A 15,661-nucleotide genomic window follows, 5' to 3' on the forward strand; every position below is an offset into this window, starting at 1 on the left:
CAGCAGAGATCAGTGGCGGATAGCCCTGCGCGCCTCCAAGCGCTCGCAGTGGCTGCGGACCCCTAGTTACACCACTGTGCGTCTTTAGATTCACCATTGGATGATCATCAAAACTTTCACCAACCTTATGCTACAGCAGGTGCACATTCTCATCTGAATATAGCCTCTTATGTGAATGTATCTGCATATACACAAGCACGATCAGCAATATGCCTGCAATACTCCTATAAATCACAACATCTCCATGAGTCTGATTATTCTTATCCCTGTTACCTCACAGTCATTGCCCAGGAACGCCCCATATATTTCCAATACACTTCCGCAACCATGCGTCTTAATTTGTTGACTCTGTATGAACAAAATTAGGACACATGGGTGGTATGACTGAGAGGCATGCACAGACAACAAACATCGCTCCTCTGCAACCGACATTGCTGCTGCTGCATCCAATTCAGAATCAGACCAATGTTTAAAGTCCATTTCACAACCAAATAATGCAACAATGAGAACTGGTTGCAAAGCAAAAATTGTATTGCCATTGGGTTAGTAGTTAAATATATGTTCAGATTATATACAATTGCAGAACCGGCTTAGTTCCTGTTCCAGTGGTATCACTATGGAGGGGCATCCAAGCTGCTCTGCTATTTTGGTGTCATCCCCTCGGATGGTGTTACCAAGCACAGGGGGACTGAGGAGAGGCTGGAGGCTGCCCAGCAGCTTTTGGAGCACGGGGCAAGCCACCATAGTAACAAAAACGGGCATGACATATGCCCAAACCCCCAAAACATCATACACTGTAGGGCCTGGCTTTGTGGACATGAGGACATGCTCCATTTCACCTGTGTGCTTGCAAGAAGTCTTCGATCGCGGTGACTGGGTGGGTAGGAGCACTGGGTGACACCCTCCTTAGTGACACCACTTGCCTGATCTATAGAAATGCAGTCCCACTTATATGGTCTCTTGTCAGGATAAAAAGACGCTAAATAGTAATAACTATACTCAAGGTGTCAAATTCTACTCCACTATTATACCAACACTGTAATGTTCTTGAAAATATAGGTTTCCTAAACTTAATGAATGCTGTATCACACTTTACAGAAATCGAGGCAGCTTCCACCAGGCAAATAACGTGCACGATGTCAAACCTCTGTCAGTGCAGAAAGGCCGTCCTCATGTTAATCGCATGGGCATCCAGCCGATGAAATTGTTACACGAGTACTCTGACTATCCGCGAGATCTGTGGAAGCCGCAGAAGAAGGGTGACACATCAACTTCTGGCAGAAAAGTTTACAACAAGTCCAAGATTGGCAAAAAGATAGGCATGTGTAATAATGGTTGTAAGTAATGCTAAACTAAAAGGTTGTTTACATTTTGTAAAAACAAAAATGTCTTTTGGGATTGATGGGAACACTTCAGCTCTGTGAGAGGGGTGTACTACGTTTGTCCAGCGCTTGGAATCCCGGCACCCAGCATACCAGCACCAGGATCCTGACCGCCAGAATGCCGGTAGCGGGGCAAGTGCAAAAGAGCCCCTTGGCGTGCTACGCTATTTATTCTTCCTCCAGGGGTGTCGTGGACACCCCAAGAGGGAGAATAGTTGTTGGTATACCGGCTGTCGGGATCCCGGCGCCGTTATGCTGAGTCCCTGGATCCTGACAGCCGTTATATCGAGTGCCACCCCTGTGAGACTTGTAACCTGTTATGGCAACACGTATCCACATGCTGCTTTGTTGCCAATAACTTAAAAAGAACAAAGAACTGTGCTACTGTGTGTTTGGAATCTTTCTTATGTACTTATATTTCATATGTTGCACATAAATTATCACTACCTTGCTGTAAAGACTATCATATATAATATATATGTGTGCGTGTATATATGTATATATTTCTATAAATAAAAAAAGAAAGAAAGAGAGAAACGTTAAGATCCTCTATCTGGCATCACAATGCATTTGCTTAGTAGCTTTTTTTTAATATATGGAGTTAATGATATTAGAAGCGTTATCACCATACCCATACTTTACTTATATTATACTTGCGGGATTGCATTATAGTCATTTGTTTGGCTGGCTGTACATTCCTTATTTTGTATTCACTGAGCGTCTCATGCATAGAGGCCACTGGATAGTCCTCTGACTGCCCAAAAGCAAGTACCAGAGCTTATTGGCCACTGCATGTTCAATTAATTTCAGGGACATCCAGGGTCACTTGGGTTTTAATTTCTGTTGTGCAAATGCCAGTGTTCGCCCATCATAAAGGCTAAAAAGTCACTTTATAATATGAAACTATAGCCCTTTCTGCTTCCAACCAATGCACTTTACCTGCTGAAAAGGCTTCTGTTGCTTTCCTTATACTCTAAATTAAGTATGGGCGATATCTTTTCAGCAGCACCAATGCTAAACATTAGTTGGTTGATCTTTGTAAAAAATGTAATTCTACCAACCAGCAGTTTTAGAGAATGTCTTTGGAAAACCCCTTTTTTGTTCAGTCATGTCCTTTTTGTTGCTTCTGGCCTGACTCTTGACATCGGAAGATTTAGGATTTATTGTATCAAGTCTTGGAAAGAGATCCAGGGGGGAATTCAAATGTTATCGCACCCCTGATTTCTCGTCTAAAGTGACGGGAAGATAGAGGGCTGATATTCAAATGCCCCCACTTGTCGCGCTAATCGCGCACATTACACTCTGGTTTAGGCGCGCAATGCACCTAAACCCGAGCGCGAAAACACCTGTATGGGCGCCCAAACAGGTCTCTTTACGTGCATTTCAGCTCGATACCCCCGGGGGTAGCAATCTGAAATGAACTTGTCGCACCCGTCGGCAGCAGCATTTGGATAGCTGCTGGTGGGCGCAATTGCGTGCTAGGAAGGGGGGAGGCATTTGAATTCGGCTCAAAGTATAGTAGTTTCCCAAAGCAACCAATCAGCTGCTAATTGTCATTTACAAAGACTGTACTAGATGAATGACCATTAGAAGCTGATGGGCAACTTCTACACTTTATTTCTTTCCAAGGCTTGACACATCTCCCCCTTAATATGTTCTTAACTCTAAGGGGTATATTTACTTAAGTGTAGGTTTACAGAAGTTTACGTGTTGCCCATAACAATCAGATTCTACTTATTCATCTAGCATCTTCTAGACGATAATAGCTAGAATCTGATTGGCTGCTGTGGGCGACATATCCACTTCTATAAACCCGCACTCTAGTAAATATAACCCTCAAAGAGTAAAGTTATGAAAGCAATGGCCTGCAAGTAATATGCTAATGTTCTGTGTAGCGCTAATGAGATTCAGCTAGAGATGGCTCTTAGCTTCAGGTAATAGAGGATGGGGGGATGGGTTTGTAACTGAGCAGACTGGAAATGATAGCTCATATGATTGTACTAAGAATCTGCTCTTCAGCTCAATCTAACATCATGTATTTTTTCAGTATAATATCCATGTTTAGAGCTGTCACTTTCAGATCATTCAGTTTAGGGAGAAAAATAATCACATTTCTGTTGCAAGGAAATATAAATGAATAAATCATTCATTCCTTTTTCTTTGCGGTCCCCCCTCATACATATACTGTGTTTAGCTGAGTTAAATTATCTAGAAAGATAACCTTTAAAGGGTGATATCCAATTAACCCCGGTAAAACATTGAGTCCGAAAAACCGGCGTTTTTCAGACTTTTTTCCAATGTTTCTCCGATTTTTTTTTTTACAGGCTATCCAGATGGATCGCCTGTAAAAAACAAACAAAATAAAAACTCTTCTCCCGAAAACACACAGGTTCAGTGAAACCTGTGTGTTTTCGTGTGAAACAGCTGAAAACGGGGCTGTTTCCGGAGATTCTGCTTCGCCTGCCGGAGGCAGGTGAAACAAAATCCCAGATAAGCCAGCGCGTGCTGCTCCTTATCGGGGCTAATTAGCTAGCGCCCGGCGGGACAGTTAGCCCCGGTAATTTACCGGAGCTAATTGGATATCCCCCTAAATGTCTTACACAAGGCTGCTGTTTTCATAATATTATATTTTGATGAATATGCTCTATTAATGTCACATGCTTGTTTTCGTTAAGAAACGTATATAATAATAATAATAATAGTAATGTGCCCCTATTGTAATTGAAAGGATATTAGGAGTTCCATTACCTTATAGTAATGTACATTAAGAGATATATTATGCATTTGAAGTTTTGGTCTTTTTTTTAACAGACACATCTGTATTATTTATTAGTAATACAGGTTGAGTATCCCATATCCAAATATTCAGAAATACGGAATATTCCGAAATACGGACTTTTTTGAATGAGAGTGAGATAGTGAAACCTTTGTTTTCTGACGGCTCAATGTACACAAACTTTGTTTAATACACAAAGGTATTAATAATATTGTATTAAATGACCTTCAGGCTGTGTATATAAGGTGTATATGAAACATAAATGAATTGTGTGAATGTAGACACACTTTGTTTAATGCACAAAGTTATAAAAAAATATTGGCTAAAATGACCTTCAGGCTGTGTGTATAAGGTGTATACGTGACATAAATGCATTCTGTGCTTAGATTTAGGTCCCATCACCATGATATCTCATTATGGTATGCAATTATTCCAAAATACGGAAAAATCCGATATCCAAAATACGTCTGGTTCCAAGCATTTTGGATAAGGGATACTCAACCTGTATCACTTTTTACATACTGCCAGCATACTGTAAAATTGAAAGTAAATACAATAATAAAGCAAGTGGTCTAGATTTTAAAATTCCAACAGGCGTGAGGCCTGCTCACAAGGCAACAATACCAGAACCAGAGATAGAGACACATTTTATTTAATTGTGTTTTTTTACATCCCTTTTTTAACCTCTTCAGGGACTTATTTATAATTTTAGAGATATAATTTTAAGATTTTTTGTAAATATATTTTATTGAAAATATAATAAATTTCAAGTTAAAAAAAATATTGTTTTATATATTGACCGATTTAGTTATATTCAAACTTCAATAAAGTTTTCCAATTAAAAATAACCGTTAAGTACCAGTATCCCTGAAGAGGTGTGTATTTATTTTTATTAACATTAATACACATCTACTTCATGTGTTAATTGTGGCTATTGGATCATGTAAAAAGGGGTGTAGTTAACATGCCTGCATATGGGATGCCGGTGGTCAGAATACTGTCAGCATTCTGACAGCTGTCCCGATTCCGACGCCAGAATCCCAACAGCTTCAGTCCCGAACGTAAGTTTGTCAGGAGTGCTAGGGTTAGGCTATAGATGGATGGCTAGGGATGGGGTTTTTTGTTGGTGGTGGTGGGGGGGAGTTAGGGTTAGGCTGAGGGACGGGAGGGCTAGGGTTAAACTGCAAGGGGCGGAGGGTTAGGGTTAGTGGGAGGGTTAGGATTAGGGTTAGTTTACTGCAACGCCCCTTTCGGGATCTCAAGCAGTTGGGATGCCGCTGTCTGTATTCTGTCCACCGGCATCCTGATTGCCGGTATCCCATACTCAACTGAAAAAACCCTGCCCCAGCTCTGAAGGGAGGTAGCTATACTGCAGTTTATCTTGGCACAATTGCAGGAAAGGATACCACTTTTATATGACCTTCAGACAAAATATTGCATTGACAAAATGATAAAGGTAGGCAAGTTAGATCGTCAACCATTGATTCATTGGGGTGGGAGGGGGCTACTAGACATGCTTGGAGTGCAGAAAGGACAAAATGTGTTCTATTCTGAGTACCATACAGACGCATCTCTTTGGAGGTGGATCACTTAAGTATAATCGACACCTGGTACAAGTTGCAAACTGATAATGATTGCACTCTGTGGCCGTATCAGATTGACTGAATGCATCTAATGCCTCCAAATGATGCGAAGTCTCATATTGAAGCTGCTGTTTGCAGGGTTAGAGTTAAATGAGCAATCAGTTAACAGTGAAAAAACAAGTTTCCTAATCAGATTGTAAAGGGAAACCCCACTGATATATTTGTTACTGTGTATTTAATTTGAAAAAAATCAAACATTTTATTTGCATCTTGTTCAGCTTTCATTTTACATGCTCCATGTGACTTTATAGCCTATAAATGACATTGTCCAGCCATGTACTGTAATCCATATGTATTGTGTACTAATTCTTCACTGTGAAGCCACAGCTCCTGTCATTTTCCGGGAGGCATTTGATCCTGTTGGACTAGAAGGTGCATTTTGCTAGAGCTACTGAGCTGGACGCGTCTCTAGTTTGCGGCCAGCTCTGTACGGTAGCAAAATGTTTTTTCATAAAAATATTTACATTTGCAATTGGACACAACTTGTGTTGAACTCTGTATGAGCCCCTAAGTGTGCATGAGAGTGCCTTGCTCTAAACAGTATCTGGTATGTGAATGTGGATTGCAACTTAAATAAATCTGATGGAATCTTTTTTTGAGAGAGAATTCTCCATCAAAGCTCTCCATCAAACAAACATTTTTCAACCCATAGTGAGGGCCTCAATTGTGTCATTCCAGTCGTCCTGTTCCCTAAGGCATTTTCAGTTTTATTTGCAGCATAGATGAAAGGGATGTGTAAGTTAGCTGTGGGAAAATGAGATACCCTTATGGAATGGATAATTTTTACATGTGGATTCAAGATGCATTAAAGAAAAAGGACATAACCCTTGTATTCTTTTTAATGTTCAGTGTGATGGAACTGAAAATTTCAGAGATGAAAGTGAGACAGTGTTTTAACGATTGGATAGGGGCAAAGTGTGCTGTTTTTATCTTAAAATGTTTTACACAATATGACTTTTTTCCCCATTGCAGAAGTGTCTGTTTTAAATGCTAGTCTTGCTGCTATTCATCATACTTGTATAATGTAGAAATGTATTGCATACCCCTAGAGTAGGCTAAACTCATCTACGTGACTTCAGAGTGGCAGCTCTGGAGTTCAAAGCCTCATGTCTGCCTCTTTGGGTATTAAAGTGCAGGAAGACGCCGGAATCCCGACAAGAGTAAGACGCAGACGCCGGAATACCAGCGACACAGGTTATTCTCCTTCTGTGGGTGTCCACGACACCCATAGAGGGAGAATATAACCTGTGGGAAGCGCAGTGAGCAAGCAAGGGGCTTTCTAGCACTCACCTCGCTGCCGGCATACTGGTGGCCGGGATGCCTCTGTCGCTATACTGACGGCCGCCGGTATATCATACTGAATCCCAGGAAGATGGCTGAATGACATGTCCATGTTCAGCATACATACTTTGGTTAATGTCGAAATCTGCCAAGTACAGAGGATAAATAATATTTGTACATATATTTTAGAAACCTTTTTATATTTGTTGACATAGTATATAAATATGGAATTGCTATGTGAAATTATATCCTGCTGATGGCTTACGTATGAAGGTGGATACACTCTGTACGATACTGTCCATGAGCGATATTGTACAGTGTGTTCCCTGACAAAGTACACTCGCATCGGCCGTCGTTTGCGGCATACACACTGTGCAAGATATTTTAATCAATATCGCTCAGAAGGGGGAATATGAGCAATATTGACTAAAATATTGCACAATGGGGGATATTCAATTGTTTGAAAAGTCGGTTGGGCGTCTGTTTTTTCCTGTCTATTAGATAGGAAAAAACAGACACCCAACTGACTTTTCAAACAATTGAATACCCCTCAGTGTGTACCTTTAGATGCAGCTCTCTGTTACAGTAAATTTCTGTGGTCCTCATCTTATCAGATACCCTCCATCGATTATTGTATACATCAGTTTATAAATTAATATTCTTTGACTGTCACCTTTCCAAATTCAAAACACAGCAGTATTTCTACATCAAGCATATAAAGGAATATTCTTATGCCCAATGACAGCTTAGATGTTGGTTATAAATGCAAAAGTTGCATGATCCTAATATAGTCAAAATATTATACACAAGATAGAATAGTATATTTATAAAGTTATCAATATATGAGTAAGTTGCACATTTTTGTATAAAATGTGATTAACCCCTTCAGTGTGACTTTTCATCAAAAGTGTGGAGAACAAGTCCCACTTGTCCTCCAAACTGCAGGGATGAAAGGGAAGAAAATTATACTTAAAAGTCCCCTACCAGCAGATACTGCCCATGGGGGTCGAGGTAGGGCATGATGACATTGTTGCAGCAATACACAATGACTTCTTCAAACCTTGCCTCTTTCCAACCACTGCACACAGATCATTTTTAAGATCCAGGGAAGGTAGAGAGTATCTCGCCCCATCCTTGCACCTAGAAACTTGGCTGCTCTCTTATTTAAACAATGTGTCTCCTTAGTAGTAATTGCCTGGAGATCAGTGAATTGTTATGAAATCCTCATAAAATCCAGGAAAGGGGAGTATCTCTCCCATCCAGGGTTTAGTAAATTAAAGTGCACCCTAAACATGAGTGGTGATTACCTGTGATTACCAGACAGTAACACATTGCAGTGCAGACATACTAGTTGAGCCTTCTTCTGCACCCTAATGCTGGCCATACACTTGTGCGATGCCCCGCGAAGCGACATCGCGGGGCATCGCACCGGCAGTTCAGGTGCGATGAAATCGCACCTGAACTGCCAAAGTGATTACCATGCGATAGATCGCATGGTAATCACGTGATGGGCATGTCACCGCCGAGTGGGAACGGCCTCTGGCCGCTCCCGGCGGGTGTCCATCGCAGTATGATATGTCCCATGTGGGCTTAAAACCACATGCCATCGCACTGCGATGTGAGAAATATTAAGTGCAGCACATAAAATCTTGTGCCCGAGCATCGCGTCTCAAGGTACCTAAAATGTGCATACAATCCTTCGATTTTTCTCAAAGATGTGGTCGAAATCGAAGGAAAGCACTGATAATCTCATAAGTGTATGGGCACCATTAGTGGTTATTATCTGGTCACCATCAGACAATAACTCGCTAAACCTTCCATTTATCTCTATTTCAATGAGACAGTCTAGGTTGGGAGTGTTAAGTCCAGTGATTGAAGGAAGTGTGTGCGTGTTTGTGTGTGTGTGTGTGTGTGGGGGGGGATTTCTAATTTGCAGATCTTCTACATCCTGCCTTCAATAAACTCAGATGCATGTGCCCTTTAGAAGCAGAGGTCTGATCACACTACGCACCTAAATGTTTGACCATGCTTCCACCAGCCTCCCCATCTTACAGCTGATGTTGGGACAGTATGACTGATATAAGGCGCAGTCTAATGGCTGTGAGTGAAAGCAGTGGTCTACCTGCTTTGGCGGAAATTAGAATACAGTAGAGAACGTTATACAAGCGATAGGTCTCCTCATATAAATATCCAACTCCACATGAGGTTCGTGCTGCACAGAGAGATATGTGGTGAGATATATGTTACAGGCAAAGTGGCAAATCAGGTATTGTAGAGAATGCCTAGGCATTGATCTCAAAGTAGGAGACCATCTGTATTAACCTGCATTGCCTAGGACCTGTTACCAATTTGGCAATAAAGATGTCTTGTTTCAAACGATTCCTTTTCACGGAGCAGAGCATTCTCACTGTTCCAATCGGTTTACTGGAAAGCAGATATTTTATAGTGAGAAGAAGAAGGAAGGGTGTGCTTCTTACAGTAGGAAGTTCTAATAGTAATAACCCTAACCCATAATGCCTTAGCAACGTCAGGAATGATTTTTATTTTCCACTTAACCTGAAGATGTTTTGACATTACGCCCAAGGCCCAGATACCATCTACAATGTCTGCATTATCTACTGTGCCTGTAACATACATATCATCATGTGCTTACATTTATACTCATAGATATTGGATGCAGTATTTCCCATCGATAATAGCAGAGACTGGGAGCTTGGCGGGGGCAGGGACAAAATGCCCTTTAGATGTGTTTCCGGAGATGAGGTTTCCCTCACTTAGCGGATGGAACAGTCCTGGACGATAACCCTACTTGTTACAGTTGTCAAGGTGGGAAACCTGCAAAGTAAGCACAGCAGTTATAATAGGGGTGGTAGCCCGGGGCCAAGGGCTGTAAAGTGCCCTCTACTTCAATCTCAGTAGTGCAAGGGTGACTTTGCCAAATGAACTAGTGTTAAAGTGAGTGTAGGTTGAGGACTTATGTATAACCCAATGAACTTTGTAAAATGCTTGTTATGTGAGGCTTCTAAATATTAAGTCAGTTAAACTGAGGGTCCTCTTTTGTGGCCAGAAGTAGTGAAGAGTGCCCTGCTAATGAATTCTGGGTGTTTTCTTGGGTAACAAAGTATTTATAGTGGGTATGACAGCTTGAGTACTGCCCAATTCTATAATAAACTTAGTAATAACTCAGAAGATGGGTAGGGAACTATTAGAATGAATACTAAACTTGTTATGTATCGATTAGTTGTCTTGCAGGATCTTACAGGTAAAAATACTCATAGGCCCTCCTTTAGCTATACAACAGGTTGCTTATACGCACTCACCCTTGCCCAAACAGTTATAATGTTTACTGTATATTCTGCACATTCTGGGAAGCCATGAATACAAAATCAATATGCACCTACCCCTGTCCAGCATTTAAGGGACTGCTAAATGGTATACTCCCTAATTCTTAAATATGGTGAAACCATAACTAACTATACCTGTCATGTTTTTATGGTTGGTAAACAAACAAATTGTGTTCAATGAAGACTGTGAAGTCTAATTGTAAAGCGCAACGGAATATGCTGCGCTATATAAGAAACTGTTAATAAAGTCTCCCTTATCCAAAATGCTTGGGACCAGAGGTATTTTGGATATGGGATTTTTCCGTATTTTGGAATAATTGCATACCATAATGAGATATCATGGTGATTAGACCTAAATCTAAGCACAGAATGCATTTATGTTACAAATACACCTTATACACACAGCCTGAATGTATTTCTAGCCAATATTTTTTTATAAATTTGTGCATTAAACAAAGTGTGTCTACATTTACACAATTCATTTATGTTTCATATACACCTTATACACACAGCCTGAAGGTCATTTAATACAATATTTTTAATAACTTTGTGTATTAAACAAAGTTTGTGTACATTGAGCCATCAAAAAACAAAGGTTTCACTATTTCACTCTCACTCAAAAAAGTCCGTATTTCAGAATATTCCGTATTTCGGAATATTTGGATATGGGATACTCAACCTGTATATATATATAGAGAGAGAGAGAGAGAGAGAGAGCGCGTGGAAAGTATGCAAGTAATTATGTATATGTATTCATTTTAATATATATGTGAAGGGTAAAACATTTAATTTGTTCTAAAGACAGTCACAGCTGTTCTTATTAATGCCAGCGTGCATTCTTCTTTTAGCTGGTACGCCATTCAATATGTGGGCATCTTATATATGCATTTAATATACTTGTATACTTCCCAGTGCAATGAATATTCTAGCTTTAGGATGCTTACATCAAGTGCTTAGGTGGGCATTGTAGAATATAGTCACATTAATTGTCATGCTTCATGGTGGGATCATGTCACCTGGCTGTGGTGCAATGTTTGATTTTTGCACTATATACCTCTGTGTATCCATGCAGGAATGTTCCACTTTGGTCTCATCAGCAACAAGGCTATCTGTTTATGTAGTATCTTTTAGAGGACGTTTTCCAAACTAAATGCTGTCAAGTATATGTGCTTTACAGTCACAGCTTCTTTCTTGAGTCTCTTGTTGGTGAATGCCTTGGGGATAACTGACCCATGTATATTACTTTCCATCCCACCCTCTGAATTCTGTAGTTCACACAATGTCATCTAAGCTTCAGTTACACTACCTCCACTTTTGTACAATGAGTGTCACTGAGGTCCGAGGACTGATCACTGCCTTTGTAATGTTTTTGTACCATTTGCCTCTTTGTAATAACTGAATTGGGGCTGTATCCTATTACCCACAGTAAAACTTCAGCTTTTTGAAATTTTTCCCGATGTTTCACCGGTTTTTTATTTTTATTTTTTTTACAGGCAATCCTATTAGATCGCCTTTAAAAAAAAATGCCATTTCTCCCAAAAACACACAGTTTCACTGAAACCTGTGTGTTTTTGTGAGAAACAGCCCCATTTTGGCTTGAAAAGGGGGATGTTTTCCGGGGATTTAGCGGCAGTCGAAACAATATCCCTGAGAAGTCGCGGCGACCTGCAGTGTCCCATGCCCGCTGCAGCAGCAGCAGGCTGGGTCTGCAGTGAGGTGCCGCAGCCCGGGAGCTGGTCCACAGTGCCAAGGCCCCCGTCAGGGAAGCCGGAGCAGCGCTGCAGCCACCTCTTCTCTTGACCCTGGCGGCGGTCACATGATGGGGGAGCGGTCGTGACTGGAGAGCCAGTGGTCAGTGCTGCACCAGGAGCTGGCACCCGGTGCAGCATCAGAAGCCCTGATGAGCCGCTGCACATGCCGGCTTATCGGGGCCAATAGGATAGCCCCCGGCGAGACAGTTAGCCTCAATAGCCCAGCGGAAATCTTAGACTGGCCACTCTAGGATTGTGGAAAGCTTGTGGAGATCCAATTGGATGCCTTGATCGTTTGATGTACCCTTTCTCCAGATTATCTCGTATGTTTCAGATTCTGAAAGGGAATAAATGTGTCCGAATGGAAGAGTTCCCCTGGTAGCATTTCAGAGGAGATTTTTTGATTCTGTTGGTAAAGTGTTAAATATATATACAAGCTTGTGAAATGCAACTGATCATTAATTCGTCACCAGTTCCACCCTGTGGAACAGTATTGACCGGAAGCTGATAGATAAGTAATGGGAGAAAGTATATAGTGCAAATATAGTATTTAGTTTGCAATTGGCAATATCTAGACTTTCATTTAACAAAAGGATAGTGCATTAAGCAGTGGGAGACCCATAATGGCAGGAAATAAAGGAGAGACCATGGGGGAAAAGTGATAGGGTACGAGAATCAGAAAGTGAGAGATTTTGTGAGACTTTTCCTGTTTTTTTTTTTAAACTGGAAGTCATTTACATGGCAAAAACATCCTGGTTTTGCCATGTAAATGATTGACTTTAAAAAAACAGGAAAACTCACAAAATCTCTCACTTTATGATTCTTACACCCTATTACATTAACCCAATAACATTCCTAAGTCTGTAAGCTCTCACCTACAGGGCCATACACCCTCTTTCTTCTCTCCTTACACTAATCATGTTCCTGTGTATGGTATATTTTGTCCACATTCATCATGCCAACATGAGAATGTCTACATGTCCATAATGTCGTCATGCTTGGCATTTATCCTCTTTTTACAGTGTTTGTATTTACTAATATTCAGTTATTTGTGTTTCAAGTTAGTTGTTCCTGAACGATGATACAAACACTTTGAGGAGCTATACAAATAAGAAATAATAATAACAACATGAAACTGCAGATATTCTGTGTGTTTACGTCATGTTTAATAGAATAGTGACTGAATTCAAATTTAGTAGTGAATCATCTAGAACCCTTATATTCACAGGGCAATCTTTTTGTTGTGAATATAATTAACTCTGTCAAAGTTTCCATAATACATCCACTGGCTCTAATATCAAGGATATTCAGCATTTAGTGTGAAGTGCATATGGAAAAAAAAGTGTTCCTGGTATTGTATTGTATTGTAAGTGTCTTACTATCCCTGGAAGATTTATCAGGAAGTGAGATCTTGGGTTCTAGGACAACCCACCAAGCCTGGACAAGGACTGGAGAAGTTACAGTTTCTGACAGGTACTGGAGCTGCAGCTTGGAGAGCCTGGTTTAGTTCTGAAGTTGCATATAACTTCCTTGCAAGTCTGATACCTTCAGTGTTAGTCCAGTACTTTTCTAGGAAACCGTTGATTAGTTTAACTATATGGCTTCCATATTCCTTATTGGCTTGTAAACTCTTTTGGGGCTACTACAGTATACTGTACTTGAACACCAGAAGCAGAATTTTGGTTCTCAAAGTACTGCTAAAGATGCTTAGCAAAGTACAGGGTCTGATGCAGTGTAGATTAGCAGGGATGTCCTTCAAGTCAATACTGTGTCCAAAGGGGCAAACTAAAGAGAAGTCATGCCATTGGCATATTTATAATGTATGTGTGGTATGCAGTGGGGTGTGGGGGTGGGGGATCCACCTGCACCATCTTTCCAGTGATATATTCTGAAGGATGGTGTCTCGCAGTGAAAGCAAAGAATGGCAAGGTATATAGTCATTATGTCGACATGTTTGAAATGTCAGTGAACATGTCAACATTCAGAATGTTGACATGGTCATTAGGTTAGGTTTAGGTCTAGGCTGTTGTTAGGGTTAGACTGCAGTTGGGTCTAGGCTGCAGTTAGGTCTAGGCTGCAGTTAGGTCTAGGCTGCCATTAGGGTTAGGCTGCAGTTAGGTCTAGACTGCAGTTAGGTCTAGGCTACAGTTAGGGTAAGGCTGCAGTTAGGCTGAGGAAGCGGGTAGGGTTGGCTGCAGTTAGATCTAGGATGCAGTTAGGTCTAGGCTGAGGTTAGGGTAAAGCTGCTGTTAAGGTTAGGTTGCAGTTAGGTCTAGGCTGAAGTTAGGGTAAGGCTGCTGTTAAGGTTAGGTTGCAGTTAGGTCTAGGCTACAGTTAGGCTAAGGAAGCGGGTAGGGTTGGCTGTGGTTAGGGTTATGCTGCAGTTAGATCTAGGCTGCAGTTAGGTCTAGGCTGAGGGTAGGGTAAGGCTGCTGTTAAGGTTAGGTTGCAGTTAGGTCTAGGCTGTTGTTTTCGTTAGGCTGCAGTTAGGTCTAGGCTGTTGTTATGGTTGGGCTACAGTTAGGTCTAGGCTGCCATTAGGGTAAGGCTGCAGTAAGGGTTATGGTTAGTCTCTAGCGGTAGAAAAATGTAATTCCGACATGCACAATGTTGACATTATAACCATATGCCACATGTTGACGTAACGTCCATGTCAACATTCTGAATGTTGACATAGTATACCAAACCATCTGGGCTTTGTGCCAGAGCCCTTTTTCTGTTGCGTCATCTTCTCAAATGTTATTGGGAAGAAGATACCAACTGAAAAAGGTATGATGGGGCTGAGTATAATGAGTTGGGGGGGGGGGGGGTGCAGTCAAATTTTAGGTCCGCACTCTTGGGCGTGCAGCTGGAAGTCAGTATGGGAGATAAGAGCCTGAAGCAATGGATGTGGCACTTGTGCTGGGCATCCCATCCTGGTACCCCACAGTATCAGGTAAGTTTTTTTTGTTTGTTTTCACAAAGGGTATGAATACTGCTTAGATAAATTAATTTATATTTCTCTAACGTCCTAGTGGATGCTGGGGACTCCGTCAGGACCATGGGGAATAGCGGGCTCCGCAGGAGACAGGGCACATCTAAAAAAGCTTTTAGGTCACATGGTGCGTACTGGCTCCTCCCCCTATGACCCTCCTCCAAGCCTCAGTTAGGTTTTTGTGCCCGTCCGAGAGGGTGCAATCTAGGTGGCTCTCTTAAAGAGCTAGTTAGAAAAGTTTTTTTTTAGGTTTCTAATCAGTGTCTCCTGCTGGCGACAGGAGCACTGCAACGAGGGACTTAGGGGAGAGACTTGCAACTCACCTGCCTGCAGGAGGATTGAAGTCTTAGGCTACTGGACACTGAGCTCCAGAGGGAGTCGGAACACAGGTCAGCCTGGGGTTCGTCCCGGAGCCGCGCCGCCGATCCCCCTTACAGACGCTGAAGAACGGCAGAACGGAGGTCCGGAAACAGGCGGCAGAAGACTTCAGTCTTCATAGAGGTAGCGCAC

General features: G+C 41.5%; 1 protein-coding gene across 1 annotated transcript in view; it reads left to right on the forward strand.

The window, feature by feature from the left end:
* Positions 1 to 5,270, forward strand: part of ZNF365 (zinc finger protein 365) — a 175,405-nt gene extending 170,135 nt beyond the window's left edge. The window contains exon 5 of the mRNA XM_063961817.1: positions 1,099 to 5,270. Coding sequence (XP_063817887.1) covers positions 1,099 to 1,345 — 247 coding nt within the window. The 3' untranslated portion in view covers positions 1,346 to 5,270. The remainder of the gene's footprint in view (positions 1 to 1,098) is intronic.
* Positions 5,271 to 15,661: the final 10,391 nt, after the last annotated feature.

This window comes from Pseudophryne corroboree, chromosome 3 (genome assembly GCF_028390025.1).
Source record: "Pseudophryne corroboree isolate aPseCor3 chromosome 3, aPseCor3.hap2, whole genome shotgun sequence".
Taxonomy (NCBI): domain Eukaryota; kingdom Metazoa; phylum Chordata; class Amphibia; order Anura; family Myobatrachidae; genus Pseudophryne; species Pseudophryne corroboree.